Source organism: Dermacentor variabilis, chromosome 1 (assembly GCF_050947875.1).
Source record: "Dermacentor variabilis isolate Ectoservices chromosome 1, ASM5094787v1, whole genome shotgun sequence".
Classification (NCBI taxonomy): domain Eukaryota; kingdom Metazoa; phylum Arthropoda; class Arachnida; order Ixodida; family Ixodidae; genus Dermacentor; species Dermacentor variabilis.
The window spans coordinates 91,702,615-91,724,561 of NC_134568.1; the positions used below are offsets into that span (position 1 = coordinate 91,702,615).

At 46.4% G+C, this 21,947-nt stretch overlaps 1 protein-coding gene across 2 annotated transcripts in view; it reads right to left on the bottom strand.

Moving 5' to 3' along the window:
* mle (dosage compensation regulator mle) overlaps positions 1-21,947 on the bottom strand; it is a 148,529-nt gene that overhangs the window by 24,890 nt on the left and 101,692 nt on the right. For both annotated transcript variants that reach the window (XM_075691152.1, XM_075691153.1), the window contains 2 exons: positions 13,434-13,686; positions 1,291-1,389 (listed from right to left, as the gene is read on the bottom strand). In XM_075691152.1, coding sequence (XP_075547267.1) covers positions 1,291-1,389; positions 13,434-13,686 — 352 coding nt within the window. The remainder of the gene's footprint in view (positions 1-1,290; positions 1,390-13,433; positions 13,687-21,947) is intronic.

Sequence of the window (21,947 nt, forward strand, 5' to 3'; positions counted from 1 at the left end):
ACACCACTAGAAAGCCTTCTAGTTCACTGTACCTGCGTGGCATGTTGATCCATAATCGCCGACTAGCCACATCTACACGTGAAGACTTCGATGACGTTTTGTGTACCGTGCACGTTATCGTGTGTGCACAGTGTCGTCAGTGTATGCAGTTGGTGCTAGGGTGCATCAGCTGTGTGTGCGGCAATTGGACCGTCTACATTACCAGCCTGCCAAGTTGGCACCTCCAGCCAAAAAGCAGAACATTTTGATGCTACAAAATAAGGCTGCAATTATTGCCCAGGTTGAAAAGGGCATAAAGCAGATGGAGATCACCGACGAATTTGGGATTGCGTGCAACTCATTGTCTACAATTCTGAAAAACAAGGCCTACATTCTCAGCACGTTGCGGAATACCGTATTTACTCGCATAATGATTACACTTTTTTGTAAAAAAAAAATTTACGCAAATTCAGGGATGCGATCATTGTGCGGATTAAATTTCCCGCGAAAAATATCTTTTTTCATCCCGCGTTTGCTGCGGGATGACAACAGGTCAACAAGCAGGCGGCTGCTGCTGTAACAGTGCGCGACACCAAAACAAATATGGCGGCCGGCGGAGCAAGCCGAACGAGACTTTTGTTCTTTTCGCGAGTACATTACGTGCATTGAAACAATTTCTTCCGTATAAGTAATGAATAATGTCATTACTATCGGCAAGTTTGCGGCCATAACGTAGCCAAGACCACTTTGAGGGGACAGAAACAGAGATGGGCGCGCTTAGCTACCAGTGACATAGAAATCCATGGCGGGCATGCTGCGGAAACTGCGGCATTTGTCTTCACTATCATCTTAATACGGCACACTTCTGCTACGGGTGTGCGAATATCTTAGCTGTGTTACAAGCGTAGGCGTATGAAAGGGTACACTTCTAACGTACCAGTGTAAACGTGGCCAATATCGTTGCCGCTCGCGATTTGTTGCGTGCCCACGAGTGCAGACGAGAAGAATCGAAAGGCGCCTTTTTTGTTGTTGACCACAACCATTATAAAGCCTACAAATAATAAAGCCAAGGCAAGTTTGGTTGTAGCTTTCTTTTTTTTTCATCGACGTGCGGAAAGTGATGAAAGAAATGAAATAGGGCATCTGCTTAAGAATGTTTGGTGCGTGCAGACCGCAAGCGGTCTGCACGCACCAAACAGCATGCGAAAATCAGCATGCGAGGAACAAAGCAACAGAATAACAGTGGACCAACAGCTTGGTGGTTTCTATCTAAATTCAAGCTCTTCAAAAAGTTCTGCGTAACAAACTTACCACATCAAGTTTGGGGTCGACACCATTGAAGTTGTATGCTTCTGGTGCCACTGACACCTCAGGAAACCCAGCACTCATCAACAGCTCCTTGATCTGATTCTATAAAAATCATGACAGAAGTGCATATGGCTTATGCAACTCCACAATCAAATACTTTAACACCATGAAGATACAGGGAAGTTTAGCATTTAAAAAATAAAGCTAACTCAAGGTAACAAAAGGTACCCCAGAATTCTCGCAAATGCACTCTTTACGAGGTTAACTGGCACAACAACTCATGAAAGAAATTTCAGCAAAAAATATTTTTTAAATGTTAAATACACTAAGCATCCTTGATTCAGAGTTCACAGGAGATTCAATTTTTTAAATGATTAATGAAAACAATGATGAAAAGCATTTTGCATCATGCTTTTATTTACCATGTAATCTGTCAGGCTTTTTTTTTTTTTCTTAATATACACGGAAACTGATCTTAGTGAACCCATACGAAACATCTACAGAATGATGAAAGTGTCGCAGCTTCCTTAGTAGTGAGGAAGCAGTGTGAGGCGCACCTTCAAATGAACCAGACATGCTTTTCCCTACTGTACACATCTGAATATTTCACTAATAATGACCAAGCAGGCAACTAATCATCCATTGCAATGCAGTCAGCGAGTTGGACATTAGCATGCAAAATGCAATGCCTTAACATGCCTTTCATGTTAAGTGACATCTCATTGCTACAAACTTCACATTAATAATTCTGAAGTTTTTCAGATAAACTAAAATTTGAAATATACCCAGCCAAAACCTTACGGTTTTAACATAAAAATATTTCAGCATGTACTACGAATTTCAAAACACCGAAAATTTCAAAATAACAAGCAGTATTAGAGAGTACTAGACGCAGCTCAAAATAACAAATTTGGACTTGTGAGGCCATGAAAATATAAGCACAGCACCTTCAGCAGCAAATCTTCCTTGACAGCTGTGATAACATACCTGCACCAGCCCTATCTATACGCCTGCAGTAACAGCGGCCTGCAACACAGCACTGCGAATCGCGAGATCGCACCCGTTGCATTATTCACAGTCGCAACAATTTTTATGAATTAAGGAGAAACAAGAATTTGCTTACAAGTTAAAATGCGACATAAACCAGAGATCAATTAGCAAGTTGCCGAATAACACAAGAAAAAGACGAAATTCATGGAAGCTTCAGGGCTTTAGTAATGTTTTGCAACGATGCACAGTGGCAGAGCATGTAGAGCTTTCAGAATGTGAACAACGTAAGTGCTGAGAAACACTAGCATTATCAGCAAGCTTACATGTAGCAGGCATAATGGTTCAAAGGCATGTTGTTACCTACACTCTGAAAAAACATGCCGCTGCATGGTTCCTGTGTGAGAGTCAGCGCGCATTCAAAAATTGTGTCACGATTGCTGTTACCCTGCAGCACAATTTTTTATACTACCAGAAATGGCACATGCTCAGAACTGTGGCGCGTAATCTTAGTCAGTGACTGTTGGCACAAGGCATGAATGTACGGCCAGCACACACTCATGTAGTATTAACAGGTTTGCGGTGGTCTGTACAAGTTGTGTACACACCAGGCAATGACGACTTCACATAAATGCACATTCTCACTCCTACCGCATAGTCTGTCATCGCCATAAACGCATCTGAGGATGAAGTGCTTGCAAATGTAGGCAATTCCTCTTGTTAAAAACTAAATGCCAATTGAAGTGTTTTTGATACAACAGTATTTCAAAATAATGAATGATCTTCAGTGATCCTGCAAGATTTGTTACATCCAGATTTCACTGCATTTGCTGACAGCTTCTGCAATGTTTGTTGCACTGTACACCTCAAATGCATAGCCTATACAGTTACAGGGTGTCTACTAAGTTGACATTTCCAGATACCCTGAGTTTTCCAGGTTTTCCCCGTGCACAATTCCCTGAATGAGCCAGAACTTTGTTTTATGTCAAGTCGAGCTGACACCATGTTGCCTGATGCTGTCACTGTCTAGTAAGCATGTTGAAACAAAAAATGACTAAATCCAATTTGAATAGTAAGGAGTAATATCTATTTTATTCAAAAAGAAAACAGAAGGAAGGTGTTAGTAAAATTCACAGCGAATAAAGTATATTCGAAAAAAAATGGTAAAGCCCATTCCAAATCGAGTTGAACCTTTTCAAATACAAATGAAAAGGAGATGCATACAGAAGTAAATATTTTTGAATATGAGCTATTTCTATCAACTGATAGCAAGCTCATCAGTATGAGGCCTGAACTTTTTCACAACTAAGATTCTCTCTCAGCAGCTGGAAAGTCAACCTCAACTGTACTGACATACTCTCAGTCTGTGCACAACATCTCAGTGTTGGGTTTCACTGCTTTAAAGAGTTTATTTTGGTTTGGACAAAGGACACCTGCATCTTGGCGTCGGCCAACACTGTTTTTTGAGCTCAATCTCCTTCAAAAAGGCGATAGGACGCTTCCTTTCCCGTTCATTCCTCAATGCGTCGGTCCTTTCTATTCTCATCCTTCTTCCGCCACGTGTTCGCCCCATGGAGTATTTGAAGCATCCTCTAGGTCAGTTGTACAGTCAACGTCCGATTATTTGGACTCGCTAGGGGCCGCGAAAACGGCCGAAAAATTGGGCAGTCTGAAAAAATGAATGCATGTCTTTAACTGCCCTTAAGGCCTGCCAGTACACTTATTAGGCATATCGGTGCTTGTACTGTGACAGGAGACGGGGGTGCACGCATGTATAGTTTAGGAATACATACTGTGTCCCGTGACAGTTGCCCCATCCCTTGCTTATGCTTCACCGCGTAACATTCCTATATTGAGGCGAAGCTAATTTTCAGAGACTGGCATTACGCAACGTGCTGTGCTTTCCGAGCTTCAAAGCCAATCGCTAGGATTATAAAGGCACAGTCGGTGCCATTGCTGACAGCACCGAATTCTTTCAATGAAAAACACGACACCACACGGCAAGAAGCTTAATAGCGAATGTAGAAGCAGTTAGGCCTAGCGTTGCCATGGTGGTGGCTATGGCTGCCAACAGATCTGCGCGTGAACGCCGGTTCGAGGCGGCAAGATAACAAAAGTGGCGGCGGTGGTGGCTTTGATTAATGCCATTTTGAACCTGCAGTCAGGGCAATTTACATGGACTCTATGGGATACGTCGTGGTGCGGTGAAGCCGTGCAAATTATCGGTCATGCCTGGAAAATTGGTCATTAACTGTACTCTGGCAATACCTCGAGCCGACAACACGGCGTCAATGACGTTTCGTTGCGATTACTCTGTTACTGGAGCCAGCATTAACGCGACTTTCGTTCCCTTTCAATAAAATTACAGCTAATTTCCCTGATGGAAGCACAAATTCCCTGAGAATTCCCAGTTTTCCCGGTTGGTAGACACACTTGAGTTAAACCTCGATATAACGAAATTTGTAAACTTGGCCATTTGCTTCATTACATAGAAACATCATTATACTGCAATTCAGTCTTTTGTGGAAATAACTACAGTCTCCAATAGATTTTTCTTGCACGGAAGGGACTGCAAAATTCGACGAATTATCGGGCAACCAGAAAAAAAAAGCAAATTTGAATGAGAAAAAATTATTTTGTTGAACTTGACAGTCGGGGACGGAACATACGATTTCCTGCCGTGTCGACAATATCTTCACAGTGGCGGTACAAAGCGAACCCAGTCACGCTTTCATGTTCATTCTGCCCTTTCGGCTGATAGTGTCGCCCGCACTGCGATGACGCTATCATAAAACACGCTGGCAGCCAGTCTGCCTCTCGCTTCAACGCATCTCCGAAACTTGAGATTGCGCAACCTCCAGCACTAAATGCACAGGAAGACAGTGCACCATGCCACACCAGCTCAGCTCGCTCAGCAGCAGATTACCTCTAAAACAGGGTGCATGGGCTGTGTAGGCGCTCAGCCATGCACAGCAACAGCCACACTAGAAAAGGATATGCACACCAACCTCCCTCCCCGTTACCCTCCCCTTCTTACCCTTTGCTCACGCAGGAAGACAGCACTCATGAAGAGCCACTATCTTTCTTGGCACACCCTCACGCGCTTTCACTAGCACCTAAAGCGTACGTGTCCAGGGCCATTTCTACGCTAGTTTTCTGCTTTGGACACACAGAAAGCAGGCCTGCGTTTTATTTGGGGAGACATTAGAATCAGGTAAATACTGCCAAATGAATCAGCAATGTGTTTTGGCGCTTTACCACCCATCGGGCTCAGTGAAAAAAGGAACAGTCACGAATAGCATACACTGCAGTGAACATCTCAGCGAAATTCTGCAGTCATGCACAGTGCGTGGGGCTTGCAAGCAGACCCCAAAGTCACCTTTTTCTCAAACGCTCTATTCAACAGAACCCTGCTCCTCACTCATTTTGGGCTACTTTATTTCGTAATATAGCAGATTTCCACACGGGGCTACTATTGGCTAATAGCTTAAGTCAATCAAGAATGGTGTTTGGATCAGTGCGCTTCTTCCCACTGTTAATGCATATGTTTATTGACGCAGTTTAATAAAAAGGCTGAAGTAGGTGAAAATCTGCTTTCAAATTTCAGTAAGAATTACATACTTCCGGAAGAAGCTGACTATCGTCTACTCACGCTCAGCTGCGGCCACCTGCGTAGGGATTAAACTTTAGCCAGCCTGCTTATCGGTGTCGTAGCCGTCGAGTCATGATAATTTTGGCTGGTTTCGAACTCTCAACTAGCCTCGAACCCGGCGAAACTTAAGGTCAGACAACATATGCAGTTGCCAGGTGCGCTCACTCCTGATAGCGCTTCAATATACGCAAGTTGGATGTGGCTACTAGCCATTGCTCAAGCTGGTGCGAGACAAAGCTGGTCTGCACCATGTAGCAACAAAGCTGGTCCGCACCTCGTAGCACAGCCAGACTGGAGCATTCAGTACGAGTGCGCACTCAAGCCCTGTTGTGTACAAAGCAAACGCTGCACATATACACTACAGTTGTGTGTAGCTGTGGTCTGCTACGCAGTATAGATATCACAGCAACGATTCCACTGGCCGAGTGCACTGCTGCTCTCCGAGGACAACCGCATTTGGTGCATCTACGGAAGTAGTGGCATCTATGTGAACATCTAAAATGAAATTTGAACTGCGCACCACGGTGACATTTAGAAGGCGGAGCATTGTGGGAGCACCCTACTCAGCCATAACCTTTGAAGTTCAAGGCATTATTAAAGAAGGAATAGGAGCACCACGAATGGGACCATATGCAACCTGTAATTGTCAATAACTCTGCATCTGGTGAATGCATTGAATTACTTGTTCCCTTTCTCCTCATTCATTTTCTGGCAAAGTATTTCTGAAATATAGTCTATTTTAAGTTCAAATGCATCGCTCAACTTTATTAAAAAGTGGTTCAGAACCCCTTTAATTCGGCCTGCCGGATAAATTGATCATATTTCTTGGTCCCATCGTGGCCGAAATTAATGGAAGTCGACTGCATAACGAAATAATGGACATAACAAAGTAAGTCAAATTCCCCTTAAAATCCCTATAAGGATTCATAAGCAGTGCATACAATAATGGATATAACGAAGTACTAATAGATATACAGTCGAACCTCGATATATCGAACAGCGCAGTGATCGCAAAATAGTTCGATATAGCCAGAGTTCCATATATAAAATCACATTAAAAAATGCACCAAAAACTTATGCAAATCAATCAATGAACCAAGGGCACGATCGGGGATTGTTGTTCAGAGCATGCGTTCGGTTGCACTGTGCGCAATTGGCCTAGGCCGCGCCGAATTCGTCGGCCGTGAGCGCGCAGTCAATTGCACCGAACGCAATTAGCCAGCGCAATTAGGCAGCGCCGACTTCGTCAGCCACACGAAGCCCTAGGCCAAATGCGTGCTCCAAACAACGATCTCTGATTGCGCCCCAATCGTGACGCAGGTAATACGCATTTGAAGCTTCACACAAAGTATTTATTTGGCTGAAAGTACTGCAGCAGTGTAGCCTGCTTCTTATTGGCAGCTGCGTGCTTAAACATGGAGTCCTCAACATAGTCTAAACAATCTGCAAGCGATAGGCCGGAGCCCTCTATTGTGCCACAGTAGCGGCATAGAAGGGCCAGAGCAGCTACAGCACCTGTTGAAGTTAGGAGCGGGACAACATCAGCACTTATGGAATCAACCTCGACACCGTCTTCGTTTGGCTGCTACTTCTGCTGCAATCTCCAAGTCCATCAATCGAAGCATTTTGAAACACTGTCAATAACAAATTATAAGCAGCCAACAAACACTGACACCAAGGAAACATAGGGGAAATTACTTGTGCTTATTAAATGAAAATAAAGAAATGATAAATTAATGGAAATTGAAGTGGATGAAAAAACAACTTGCCGCAAGTGGGAACCGAACCCACAACCTTCGCATTTCGCGTGCGATGCTCTACCAATTGAGCTACCGCGGCGCTGTTTCCCCATCCACTTTCTTGAGTATTTATGTGTCCTAGTAGAACCCTGGGAGTGTTAGCCAGCGCCACCACACACAGACCTTGTCGGCGGACGTGGAACGTCCTTTTTGCCGCAGGCGTCACGAGAACGTGATCTTTTTGGGTGAAGGCAACCGGTCAATAAACCCACACATGCAACCTGAAGGCATCAATGTTGCCGGATTCGAGGGTCTCGAATCCGGCAACATTGCCGGATATTTATTTTCATTTAATAAGCACAAGTAATTTCCCCTATGTTTCCTTGGTGTCAGTGTTTGTTGGCTGCTTATAATATGACTAATAAAAATCGGGACCCTCGGTTAACCCCCTCTCCTCGTTTGTCAATAACAAAGTATTACCGTATTTACTCGAATCTAACGCGCACCTTTTTTCCGATAAAACGGGTCCAAAAATTGCATGCATGTTAGAATCGAGTATGACCCTAAATCCATGTTACCATATCGCCATCAGCATTCGAAAAATGGCTGCCTCGTACGTGCTTCTAGCCTAGCTGTCGTAGCCTCCTCCACGTGCATACCTCCATGTTGTACGTGTAACCAGACGCTGGTGTAACCTAGTCTACCGCCTGTCGTTTTCTGCGTTTATTCAATCAGCATGGAAGCGCCGACTGCGAAGACACGCAGAGTCCACCATGCACCGCATTTAAAAGGAAAGTTATCGTGTGCGCAGAGACGGACAGAAATCGGGCCGCATCACACGCGTTCAGAGTTCCCGAAACTTGTGTGCGGGACTGGCGCAAACAAAAGGACAATATTTTCGCCTTCAAAGCAACAAGGAAGAGTTTCAGTGGACCGAAGCAGGGCCGCTTCGCCGAAATAGAAGAGCTGCTCGCGGAATACGTGCAAGAGCAGCGAGCGGCACATCGATCGGTGACGACCGATCTGTTTAAATTACGGGCGATGCAGTTAGCCCTACAGAAAGAGCAGGTGCTGGCCATCAAATTTTATGAAAAGAAAAGGCTTTTCTCTTTGAAGGTGGACAGGGATATGCCTAAAATTGCCAGAAGAATATTAAGAGAAATTGCACAGTTCTCAGTGGTACGTTTTGAAGTTGCGCCATAAAAATGGCTACCACTTCAGACAGACTGGAAATGCCGATAAGATGGGGCTCTACTTTGACATGCCTGCCACCACAACCGTTGAAAAGAAAAGGGCGAAAAGCAAGTGCGTGTTTTGTCTTCTGGCCACGAAAAAACTAGAGTCACCGGAATGCTTTGTTGCATTGCGGACGGGCACAAGCTGCCCCTGTATCTTATCTTCAGACGGAAGACGCTCCCGAAAGGAATCGTTTCCGAGTGGCGTGATTTTGCGGGCAAATAAAAAAGGTTGGATGACCACGGACTTGGTTGTTGACTGGATTGATAACGTTTGGCGGAAGAGACCCGGCGACAGTTTCGGTCTGTGTGCGATGCTTGTGCTCGACGCATTCAGGTGCCACCTTGACCAGCGCAACAAGGACAAGCGGGCTGCATGCAACACCAACGTTGTCACGATACCCGGCGTTCATGACATCACAGCTCCAGCCGCTCGATGTTTGTTTGAACAAGCCAGTGAAAGATAGAATTCGGGCGCTCTACACCGAATGGCTTGTCAGTGGCTGCCACGAATTCATGCCCACCAATAAAATGATGTTGATGTGGCTTCACGCGCAAATGCACAGAGCGCTTGGAGGCCGTTCTGATCTCTAAGACCTGTTGTTCTGTCGGGCTGCCCGATGAAGACGACGCACCGACGTGTTTGCGCGACGAAAAGTGGAAACACTACGTGTTAACCAATATGTACGCAATAACCTGGTATGGTTTATGCAGATACAAAACACATTATGTTCAATGGTCACTGAGTTGGGAATTTGACTTTACTACTTTTAAAACGAAACTACTGTTTAAGCGGGTACGGTTTAACGAGGTTTTACTGTATATGTGCTCAAAACTTTCAAAGCTCATTTTCTCAAAATGACTTTTTTGGCTGGTGAGGCTGCTTGTTCCAGCCATATCTCTGTAACCGCTTATCAGATTTCCAGAAGTTCTTTTTTATTGTGTATCTGAATAAATTTCTGAGGGCAAGGCAAGCCTTTTATATATATATATATATATATATATATATATATATATATATATATATATATATATATATAATGTGTCTGTCATTTGTGATATTCCATCAAACTTTGATTGATAAAATCTTAATCACCAACACTTAATACGGTGGTCTGCTAAAATTTTTCAGCAAGGAAATTAAAAAAAAGGGCTCTGTCTTGCCCTGTGGTATCCATCTGGGAATCATCATAGTGAATTTCACAGTTGCAGCACCTTTTAAAAATTCTCCAGGCCTGGAATGAGAAAACTGTGTGCACCATTCTGACACATTGCTGTAACTTGAGAACCAGTGAACTGCATGAAATTTTGTAGTTCTACTAATGCTTTTGCTATGAGTCTATCCTGAAAATTTCATTACGATATCTCAAACAAAAATGTTGGTATCCAAGGGCAGCCTCCACCCTTAAGGGGATATGAGACATCCACCTAATCGTAGCAATTGCTACAAAGTAAACCCATATGGGTTCCTCGAAAGAAAAGTCTCGCAGTTGAAGAAAAATTTGTCCTGGTCCGGGACTCGAACCTGGGACCACCGCCTTTCCGGGGTAGCCGCTCTACCATCTGGGCTAACCAGGCGGCTAACCAGGAAGATGCTTTCCGACACATTCGAGCTCTTGAAAATAAGTTTACAGCAATCGCTTTCAGAGAAAAAAAAGCATAAAATGATCCCGGATTTCTTTCGTAAATAAAAAGTGATGGTACTCGCATTCCTTTCATTTTCAAATATAGCTTTCTGTTTATCACTTTCACTGGTTTGAATTATTTACTCGAATTTAACGCCCACTTTTCTTTTTTTTTTTTTTGATAAAACGGGTACAAAAATTAAGTATGCATTAGAATCGAGTACGACCCTAAATATGTGCTACCATATCGCTATCGGCATTTCAATATGGTTGCCTCGTACACGCTTCGAGCCTAGCTGCTGTAGTTTCCTCCACGTGCTACATACAGTATGTGCACCATCTGTCTTCCCGTTTTCTATGTTTGCTCTATCAGCATGGAAGTGCCGACTGCGAAGTCATGCCGAGTTCATCATGACGCCACAATTAAAAGGAAAGTGATCACGTGTGCGGATACGAACGGAAATCATGGAGCGGAAATCGGGCCACATCACGGACATTCGGAGTTCCCAAAATGTGTATGCGGGACTGGTACAAACAGAAAGAGAGGCGTTCTACTCCAGCGGCAGCTGCGTACGGCACGGCTGCCCGGGTCCTATCTTGAAAGCGATCTGTGATGGGGACAGTCTACGTGTCTAGGCGCACTGTGCCGTGTTCTCATCGCTTAGTTCGCATTGAAGTGAGAGGCAATACGAAGGTCAATTTGCTTGCTCCTGCTACTACGCTCCAGTGTTTTGTTAGCGATTTTCGGAAACATAGAATGGGATGTGTTCATGTTTGCTTGTGCATGCGTGGCACCATGCTTGTTAATTCAGTTAGTAAGTGAATGTTTACAAGTTTATACGGCCGATAAAACAACTATCCTTACTTCGTATAGCTGTCTACTAATTTGCCATCACAATCAATGCTTTGCCTTTTGGGCGAAACTGCCAACATCTTTCCTCGCAATGTTAGTGCATTAGGAGTAAATATTTGTTTTTCCTATTGAGAAAAAAGTTGTATTTGTGTATGAAAGCATGACGTGTGCGGTACTGTAAAGGACTTATTTTTTTAGGGTCACGGTCACTAGGTGCATGTTACAATTGAGGGTGCGTTAGAATAGAGTGAATACGGTAATCCAAATTTGGTGAGCGTCCCCGTGAAATTTGAATTGACAAGCTTTTACTGTACCTCCTAAAGTTCTTGGCCGAAACTAACGCTCAAGATCTTAGTCGAGTACGAAATAAACCAACAGTGAAGTGTACTAGATAGAGTGGGCCCAGCGTGAACTCCCTGCTGAAGCACTTTTTTATTGAATGTTGGTGGCGCTGCTATCGCCTTCACCTGAATACCTAAGTGGCCCCGTGTGCCAGCCATGTCAAAGACCCTACTGCAACTGCATGGAGCTTGGACAGTCGTTTCACTCGTCTGTATCTAGCTTTGCTACTCAGTAGAGGAATCAGTGATTTGATGCATCATCAACGTGTCGTAAGAAAAATTGGCAACACAAGTGACGCAAGTATGACGGTGCGTCTAGCAGATGACAACGACCCGGCCCACGAGCTTGCCGTAACCAATGGGTCAGCCGAAAATACTTCAGGATATGGCGATGGTAGAGCCACCGCAATTTCAGCGTTTCTTACATCACTCTCGGCTCTTTCTATGCCATCCGCTGAAACCACTCCCCTATCTAGTACACTCTACCATGACGCTACGTCTGAAGGGCTGACAAAAGGCTATTGACAAAACCACAAACATTGTTTTGGTTTTGTATTCAATTGTAACACACAGGCAATTTTTTGGAACAAATTTCTCTGAAAAAAAAAGGCGTGCATTATATTCAAATAAAAATGGCAATGTAATCTTCACAATTACTTGCAGATACATTAAAGCACCAGTGCAATTTTTGGTTACATAAAGATTTTGCGGGGCAGTCGACCTGTGGGAATTGGAAACATTTATTTATTTGGCCATTTTCCACGACTACCCTCAGTAAAATAAGATATTCCCTGACCGTTCCATGGCTTTTCTGGTGAAACTGGCAAGAAAACCCAAAAAGGAAAAGCGCGAACGGTGATACTTGTTGAGATGCTGCCGAGGCTGGCTGCTCAGCTTCATTTTCGATAATATTTTAGCTTTGTTTACTCAGAGTTAGAAAAAAATGTGGTTTCATTTAAAAAACGTATTCTTTGTGTTGATGAAAAGCATCATGCTCTAGCTTATTTAGCTCTTTACAGACTGCAAAGTGCCAGTATCTATCTAAATTAGTGGAACTATGCAAGAAAAGATGAGTGAACAACTAATTTTTTCACAATCCCATGAGAATAACCTTGTGCACTTCTCATTGTCCTATACTAATGAAATTTAGCATACATACACGTCAAGATATTCAGAATTCTGATATCTACTTGAAATTGCAATATCTCTCGGCAGTAGCTGCAAAAGAGCAAGGTTATATTTCATGGTATTGTGAAAAAGATTAAGTGTCCTAATTTCCTTTTTCTTTGTTGCATAGCTCCAGTAATTGTACATGCTGTTAGGATAGCTAGCAGCACACTGTGGTCTACAATGAGCTAAATAAGCTACAGCACGATGCTTTTTGTTAAAATTTTATACACAAGGAAGTGCCTCCAAAGATATTTTGTAGTCGTGTAGAGCATAACTAAAAATATATAGCAGTTAAGACAAAAAATAATGACATATTTGAAATCTACATAAAGAGCTCTATGAATGGCAGTATTTTCAAATCTCTAAAACAAATAATCTTTTTTTCCAAGTAGCATCTTGCCTTAATGCAAAACCAACCAACCACAAGGCTGTTGTTCCGTTAAGCAATTTCAGTTCACAGAGAGTTTACTGTAGTTCAATATATCAGTAATTAAAATATAAAATGTGCCCATCTGAAGCTCTAAACACTCACAGAAGTACTTACTTTAGCATCATAGGTGATGCGCAGTGTGGGCATGGAGATGGAAAACTGATCACAGAAGCTGCCCTCAGCATACTCCCCCTGCATATGGGCCTGTTCCCATTGGTTGAACACGTTAAGAAGTGTGATGTGGTCACTCCAGCGTCCCCCAAAGAAGCGCCGCTGCACATATGCCAGCCGCCTGGGGAAGGGTGTGTCAAATGGTTCTGGGAATGTGCTGCTGTTGGCCGATATTGTACACAGTGCATCACCCGCCCTGGACAAGAGTAACAACACTGCTATGACATATGAGAACAGCAGAGCAATGTACACAAGAAAACGAATATACAAAGAGGGCAAAGTGAGCCCTTGATGGGTGGTGGTGGCATAAACTAATGTGAACAAAAACAAATACAGCTGGAACTCTGTGCTACATTTCGTTGCAACACGAAGCATCACACACAAACACAACATAAGAGTGTATGAACAAAACTGAACCGTATACAGGCGCATATAAGTCGACCTTCCTTTCTTAAAGGTGAGTGCATGTAATAGGCAGGCCAACCTATATGCAGTTAGTTGAGGTCAATTTGAAGAGCAGAATCGTGTGGCCCTTCAGCTGCAATTTTTGCAACAACGAAGTTATCTCTTGTCATAAAACAAATGTTACGAGGCTGTTAGAAAGGCTGTCCAACTATCTAGCTTAAAGGAGTACTGACACAAAAATTTTCCATCTTGGTTTTTCCACTGCAATAAGTAGCTAATGACCCAGTAATCACGGCACGAAACATCATTTGCTTCAGAGCACGACTGGTAATTATTTGGAGTCTTGTTTGTAGCGACCAGTCCAAGTTTCGGTTTCAGAGAGCAACGAGATGACCATGGAAGGAATGTAAACACAGCTGGGCACGTGATCGCACAAAATTATGACGTACACATGCCTGCGCGCTCGCCGATGTGCGAGCTTCGTGTTGCTAGTTCGTCTGCTACGTCTGCACGTGCTTTGCGATGTTCTCGCCATCATCATCGTCCTCATTTTCATCCTACAGCGACGACAATTTCCTGCAGGCAGGAGTCGCCGCCATATTAGACCTGGCGAACCACTTTTGATTGGATCCACTACAAAGCAACGACTCGGAAAGTGCGGCCAGCGGCAGCTATCAATATGCGTACGCACTGCTACAAGCAGTACGAACCATTCATCGAGGGCGCTTTGGGAATGAAGCATATTTTGGAGCAGGACACAAGGCGGGATAAAAGTCAGCACAGCATCAGGCTTAGGGTTACGTAGTCTTGGCGGAAGATCATCGGACTGCTCTAAGCTCGGCCGGTTTTGTTTATACCAGGCACGCTGGAAATGAGCAAATCTGGCTGCTCTTCCAACGGGGTTCATTCTAAGCGTCCAGCGGCACACACTAACTCGGACCACTTCTGCCGCTCTTCGACGCAGATGGTAGCGAACGAGCAAGCCAGGCGGGCTGGCGATCGCTAGGAAACGGTATAGGCCTAGCTCGTTGGCCGTCGGATCCGAGGCCGACGGCATGTGATCCGTCCGCAGCTCATAATAAAGCACCTATATTCGTCAACACAATCAACATCTGCACATTTATGTCGCTTATAAGTGACAATACAATTAGTTTTCCTGACGCTGTTGGTAGGGATGAGAAAACACATTAGCCAAGAGAGCCGCTTCGCAGAGATGATTGCTGCGGCGGCTGCGCTGACCACTTGCGAGTCAAAATCATGCCGCTGATTTACTATTTCATGCAACATTTTATGACATGCACACTTTCGAGGTCACTTTATTTTAGGTTATTTCGTGTCGGAAACAAATTTTAGGTGATTTTCGGCGCTGCCATCAGCGGCGAAAAAAAGAACATTGGGGCTATCGGAGCGGCGAGAAACTGGCACAAAGGGCGCGCCCCAATGGCAGCACAAACTCGTGACATAGTGTTTTCTCACTTGCTTACATCCCTTTCTTAATGTTGGTGTCGCAAGGTGCTATGTTTTGCGGTTGGCTTTAAAGTCGAAAGTTGAAAGCACTTTAAAGTTGATTTTAAATATGTTCTAAGCTATATTCGCTGTTTATATTTTGCAGACGATGTGTGCCTACATAAATCGATCTCACATGTTAACTCAACTTCGAATTTTTGTGTCAGTACTCCTTTAAGTAATTGCCTTTAGTGCCCCTTCAAGAAGCGCTGCATAAGCAATGCTATAGATCAGTGGTCTCAAATTCACATGCAACACCGAGCCACAACGAGGTGGGGGCGGGGGGTGGTTTTGCAAATATGGCCGCAAGACCAGCTGTGCCCCAAAACATGGTTGAAAAACCACAATAAAGAAACTTGAAAAGCAGTTCATTCCCACTGATCAACACCCTGGAGCCTTTACAGATGCTGGCTTGATGCCTGACAACGCTTCCCTGCGACCAAGGCTGGAATGTCCATGCTATATCCTGTGTTGATGCGATCTTAATGACGGACCGCAGATGTGAGTCGGTGGTTGTTGAGCACAGCGATTTGTTTATCTTCATCAAAGAAAATAGGTGCCCACACAAACATGTGCTCCCACACATGGCGTAGATTGTCACAGTTACCATTAGAAGTATGCAGACTGCATTTGAAAGCTCCATAGGCAGGATGTGGCCCATGGGCTGCGCGTTTAAGACCGCTGCTTTAGATGGCACTACAAAATAACCCATTGTGGTACGTGCAAACCAACAAGCACTCATCGTTCTACAAGACCAGACTAGTTCAAACAAACAGCAGCTAAATAAAGTGCTTTGTGGTTCACTGCTCTACAGATTATTCTCACCAACTTTACTGGCCTCTAGGAAAGAGGTTGACGTTTTCCTAAGACCCGTTGCATACATGATATTGCACACTGCCTTCAATCTTTTTCTAAATTAACTTTGAGGCAATGACTCAAGATATTAATTCTAGATATGAAGTCTGGTGCACATAAAACTGTACGGAAGTGGTTTACTCATATTCATGTCACCTGCTTTCGAGAAGTTTGACACTAAATTGATCTAGGCCTGTATTGCCACAGACTGCACAAAACAATCTTGAAGAGTGTTTCGAATTTCTCAATGCATGAAAATCCAGGATGCACCAGCAACACATGGCAATGTACAATACACATATTTCCAACTTCATCTCTGCGTTAAAGGAGTACCGACACAAAAAAAATCCACGTGGTTTTTTCTGCTTTAATAAGTAGTTAATGACCCAGTAATCATGGCACGAAACCTCATTTACTTCAGAGCGCGACAGGTAATTATTTGCAGTCTTTTTTGTAGCGACCAGTCGAAGTTTCGGTTCCAGAGAGCAACGAGATGGGGCAAACTAAAGCCCCTCTATATACGTTTCCGCCGACCAGGTTAAGTACCGCCAACCTGCCCTCTTCCTCCACGCCCCTCTCCCCCTCACCCCTTAGCTTCCGGCGTAAAGCGGAACTTACGTAGCTGCAGCTTCCTGTTCCGAGTGGAAGTGACACTGTTTTTTAGCGTTGTTTACTTTCGCGCCGCTGGAGAGGCTTTAATTGCATGAGCTGCGGTTGAAACTGTGAATGCGATTACATCCAAGAACCATCACCTACTGTAACCAGCGATCTGCTCGTGTTCGCTGCTTCGCGTCAACCTGCGACGGGTTGTGGCACGCGCGACAACGTACAGTGGAATGTAGTGCCTGGGCGCTTGGAGACCACTGCCGTTTTTCGTGCATTTGGACAACAGCGACCGCGAACTACTACTTCAGCGGAATACAACAGCTTGTCCCCTTTGCATTCTTCTTATGGTGACTGCCACAGCTGTGCTAAGCAGGCGCGGGCGTCTCACCATCGTCTAACAGCAGTCAAAGCAGAAATTCCCGCAGCGCAACTACAGGAAACGGAAACGCCGGAACCGGAAATTTTTAAACCGGAAATGCCGGAACCGGAAATATCGCAACCGGATTTGGTGTGAGGGGAAAAGGCGTCGCACAACAAAGGTTGTCGCTACTTAAGAAAGGGGCGGAGGCGCGTAGATGCAGGGGCTTTAGGGCAAACGGGAGTGTAAACAAAGTGGTCACGTGTTCGCAAAAAGCCATGACGTATTGTCGTGCGACTGTCGCATCGGTAGGACGACCGCAGCCAATGACAGCGCCGCTAGCGTGAGCGTCGTGGCCACGTGGTAGACCCGGCGGGGCGGGGCAGGCGAGCGGCCGCCTCGCCGCTCCGATCATGCGTTTCTTTTTTTTTTCTGGTCGAAACGCTGGCCTCTTTCGCCGCTGACGACGGCGCATAAATGGGCTACAATTTGTTTCTGACACGAAATAACTCCTAAAATAAAGTGCCCTCGAAAGAGTGCGAGTTAAAAAACGTGCGAAATAGTAAATCGTTGGCGTGATTTCTACTCAGACGCGGTAAGCGCAGACGCGCCAGCAATCGTCTGTATACGAAGCGGCTCGCCTGACTGGCCTGTTTACTCATCGCTGCTAACGGCTCCGAGAAAACTAACCGTATTTTCACTTAAGAGAAACATAAATGTTCAGGCATTGATTGTGCTGACGGATTTAGGCGCTTTATTACGAGCTGCGGACGCATCGCAAGTACCCTCGGCCCCGGATAGACGGCCGGCGAGCTAGGCCTACATCGTCTCCCAGCGATCGCGAGCTCGCTTGGCATGCTCGTTCGCTTCTGTTGGCGCCAAAGAAATCAAAGGTGCTGCAATTTAAGCGTGACATAACTGTGTACGCGTTGTGCCGACTAACATAGGCACTTAGTTATACGAGCTGCAAGCGATCGTGTCACAAGCGCAACCGGTGTCGGATTGATGGCCCAGTGAGCTATGCCTGCCGGCTCTTGGCCATCAGCGGCTGTCTGTCAACGGATCCGATACTGCTAACGGAAACACGTCTACAGTGCTCGCATAGACGTGTTTATATTGTCATCGTTTGTTTCAAACAAGATAGCTGGGCAAATACGGTTGCTTTCACTTTCTGTTCGAAATTACGCAGGATTCCGAACTTCCACGCAGGGGCGCCGGTTCTGGGCCGCCGCTCGCTCAATTGCACCATGTGTCTCGAATCGCCGCATGCGGCAAGTCGCACACGACGCGCCGTACTACAGATCGCACGGAAAATCGCGCCATGTGTCTCGCGCTTTAAGGCGCCAATACACTTCGACGTGACACGGCGCGCGCGCGCGGTGGCTGTGCTACGTCACGCCAGGTCGGCTACGCCGCGTCAGGCGTAAATCCGTCCCCCTACACTACAACGCCGCGCACCATGGCGCCGCTGCCGCAGCTGGAGTGGCGCATGCGCAGAACACCACGCTGCTCCGTGCCGCCTGTCGTGGAACATCGAAACAAATCTTTTCGCGCGCTTTCTCTGTCGGTAGCGATTGCCTCCGCGGACCGGACTGTTGCTCGGCGATGGCACGGACGCAGGCACATTCCGCAAGACGAAACATTAAGCAGGAGACACACGGTACGATTCGGCTTCCGATCCGACGTGCGGCATACGACGATTCGGGGCACACGGTGCGTGCATCCAAAAGATTGAGCGGCGCGTAAGCTCCGCCCAGATCCAGCCCCCCAGCTCGACTTCATAGCCACGTCGAGAAACGCAATATAAACAACTCTGCACAACACTGCTTCGCTTTACACGAACACTGTCAATAAAATCATGCCCCTGCAAGTGACAGAACACTTCACGACGGCGCATTGTCCACTGACGACTCCGCTAACAGCCAGCGATAGGGCCGGTAGGCCTAGCTAGGCAGACGACGCTTACGATCCAACCCGAGCTCGTCGAAGAGCGCTTATGTTTGCCAAAACAATTAACACTGTACACTTAGGTAGCGCGTAATTAAATACAATTGGTTTACTCGACGCAGTCGTTGCGAAGGGCAAACGTGCAAGCGAAGCGAACAGCGTCGCTCAGACGGTCGGTTTGGGATGTCTGCCCGCGAAATGCTCTCGCGTCGCGGCTCCCGATCTCGCCAGTAGCTTAGTGCTAGTGTACTAGGCGCTGCTTTGCATAACAGGCACACGTTCGAGATAATTTCACTGAACTGGTAACTATTTCTTGTCGGAAACAAACTGCAGCAGGCAAGGAAAAAAAAAAACTGCGAAAAACCGGCCAGCCAGCGCCGCCTCCGTGGAGGGAATGTCGGAGAACGTCACATGCCAGCCGCGCTGTCATTGGCTGTGGCCAGACGACGGTGCGGTCGCCGGTCGCGTCAGACGATGAAAGTCTGCCCGGTTTGCCGCACGCCGGACGTCCGATTCGGCGCTTCGGCACGGCAAAACACCTCGATTCCGGCACGTCGGACGCCGGATCGGACACCGAATCGGACCGTGTGTCTCCTGCTTTAACAGGTCTCTCTTTCTACATAACACAGACACGTAGCCGCTGCCAGTCCTTTTCGTCGCTTCAATAGCTTTCAATTCAAGAGTATGGCGGTCCCTCAGCCGCTTCCATAGTTTCAGGCACTCTTCGACTGAAACAGGGAAAACAAGACAAACAAACAGGCGCTGAGTGCATAGCATGTCCGGAGACGTATACACACACGTGCGTAGTAGCATTGACGCTCGTGTTGAGAGGACGGAGTACATGCGTATCTGCTCCCAGGCGTTGTTTTCCCGCTCCGCATCCCAGTAGTCCATTCTTTTGGTGTCGTAGACACAAGGATGTTGCTGGACGGCCTCCAGAAACCTTTCGATTTCGGAGCCGCATGGGTCGGGCACGCTTTCTTGCGAAGAGGCCATCTCGTTCTGGCTCAGCCTGCCGAGTAGCGAGTCTCTACCTCGACGAGAGAGGGCGCTAGGCGCTAACTTGCTCGGCGCGGTCGGCGCGAAATGCAGTCGGTTGCATTCGGCGCCGGACGACGTCCGAGCGCGCCGAATGCCGCCGGACTGTAGGGGGTCGTGTTTTCGCCAACGTAACGTCGCCATGACGAGCGCGCGCGCGTGCGCGCGTTACGTCGGAGTGTATTGGCGCCTTTAGACGTGGCCAATCACTTAGTGACTCAGATATTGCGGCCGGCGATGGCGAGGACGAACCTCAACAAAACCCTCGCATCGGCCACGATCGATGGTAAGACACAACAAATCGGCGTTGAACGTTGTGGCAGCGCAGTCAAGCTGATAGTGTGGGAAATATCCCGATGGACACGACAAAAAAATTGGAGGACGCTTAAGCTTCGCCTTCAAGAGTGGAACACGACAGCGTTCCCGTCGACCCGCCAAGGGGTGTAAGACAATGGGCTACGGCGCAGCAACTACGCGCCCCGCATCGGACGCGGTGAGCGTCGAGCAACGCAGCGTTCGGCGCGACAACGAAATGTGCGCCTGAGCAAGCGACGCACGCCTGAGCCTTAGAAACAGCTCGTTTCTAAGGCAACACCGCGTTCACTAGAGGCGCTTTTGTACCGCTTTGAAGCATCGAACTCGTGGCTCAGTGGTAACGTCTCCGTCTCACACTCCGGAGACCCTGGTTCGATTCCCACCCAGCCCATCTTGCAAGTTGTTTTTTATTCATGAAGTGCCTGCTGGGATTTATCGCTCACGGCCAACGCCGCCGACACAGACTTTTCTGCGACACGAGCTCCTTAACGCTGTCGCGTTAAAACTGCAGTTGCAGCGACATGGAGCGCGTCCCACTACGAGTACAACAGCTAGAACGAGCAACAGAGGAGAAGAGCACATGTAAGCCGCATGGCAGCCAACGAAAATTCGTGACGTAGCCACATGACATAGAGTTTTCTTGGCTATCACGGAGGAAGGAAACTAAGGAGAGGCCCTGACGTCACTCTTTGTGAAGCAAAAGTGAAGCCGGAAGTTGGCGTTGCTCATGGCGATGCTCCGCCTTTTGGGCCACCCTTCTCTCTTGTTTACATCTTTCGCGAAACCACGCCGTGCTGCGCACGGAGCGCTCGCGCAACATCCGGCAGAGCACGGTGCAGGTAACACAGCGCAACAAGACACGGTGACTAACGCAAACCCGCCCACACAGCGCCTTTGCCACGGCACGAAACCTACCAGAGCAACACGTGTGAGCGCTCAAAACCATAACAACGCCACCATTGTGGCCCAAAAGGCGTGGCCATACAGCAAAAAAAAAAAAAAAAGGCAGCAAAAAAATGAGAACCTACTACGTCATTTCTGCCACACTTTTCTCCTAGCGCGCGGAGGGGGTAGGGCCTCTCCTTAGTTTCCTTCCTCCGTGTTGGCTATTTACAATCCCGGTTGATGTCAATGTCGCGAAGTGCTCTGTTTTGCGGTTGGCTGGGCGCACGTACTTTAAAATTGATTTTAAATATGTTCTAAGCGATATTCGCCGCTCATATTTTATAGACGATGTGTGTGTGACCACCTAAATCGATCTCACAAGTTATCTCGACTTCAAATTTTTGTGTCAGTGCTCCTTTAAGCAATGAAATGCAGTTTTTTACCGTAAGTTTGAGGAGGCAGTTGCTATATTGGAACTATATTCCACTGCACAAGAATATTGCGTGCGCACACTTGATACCTTCAGCAGTGCTGCAAATTAC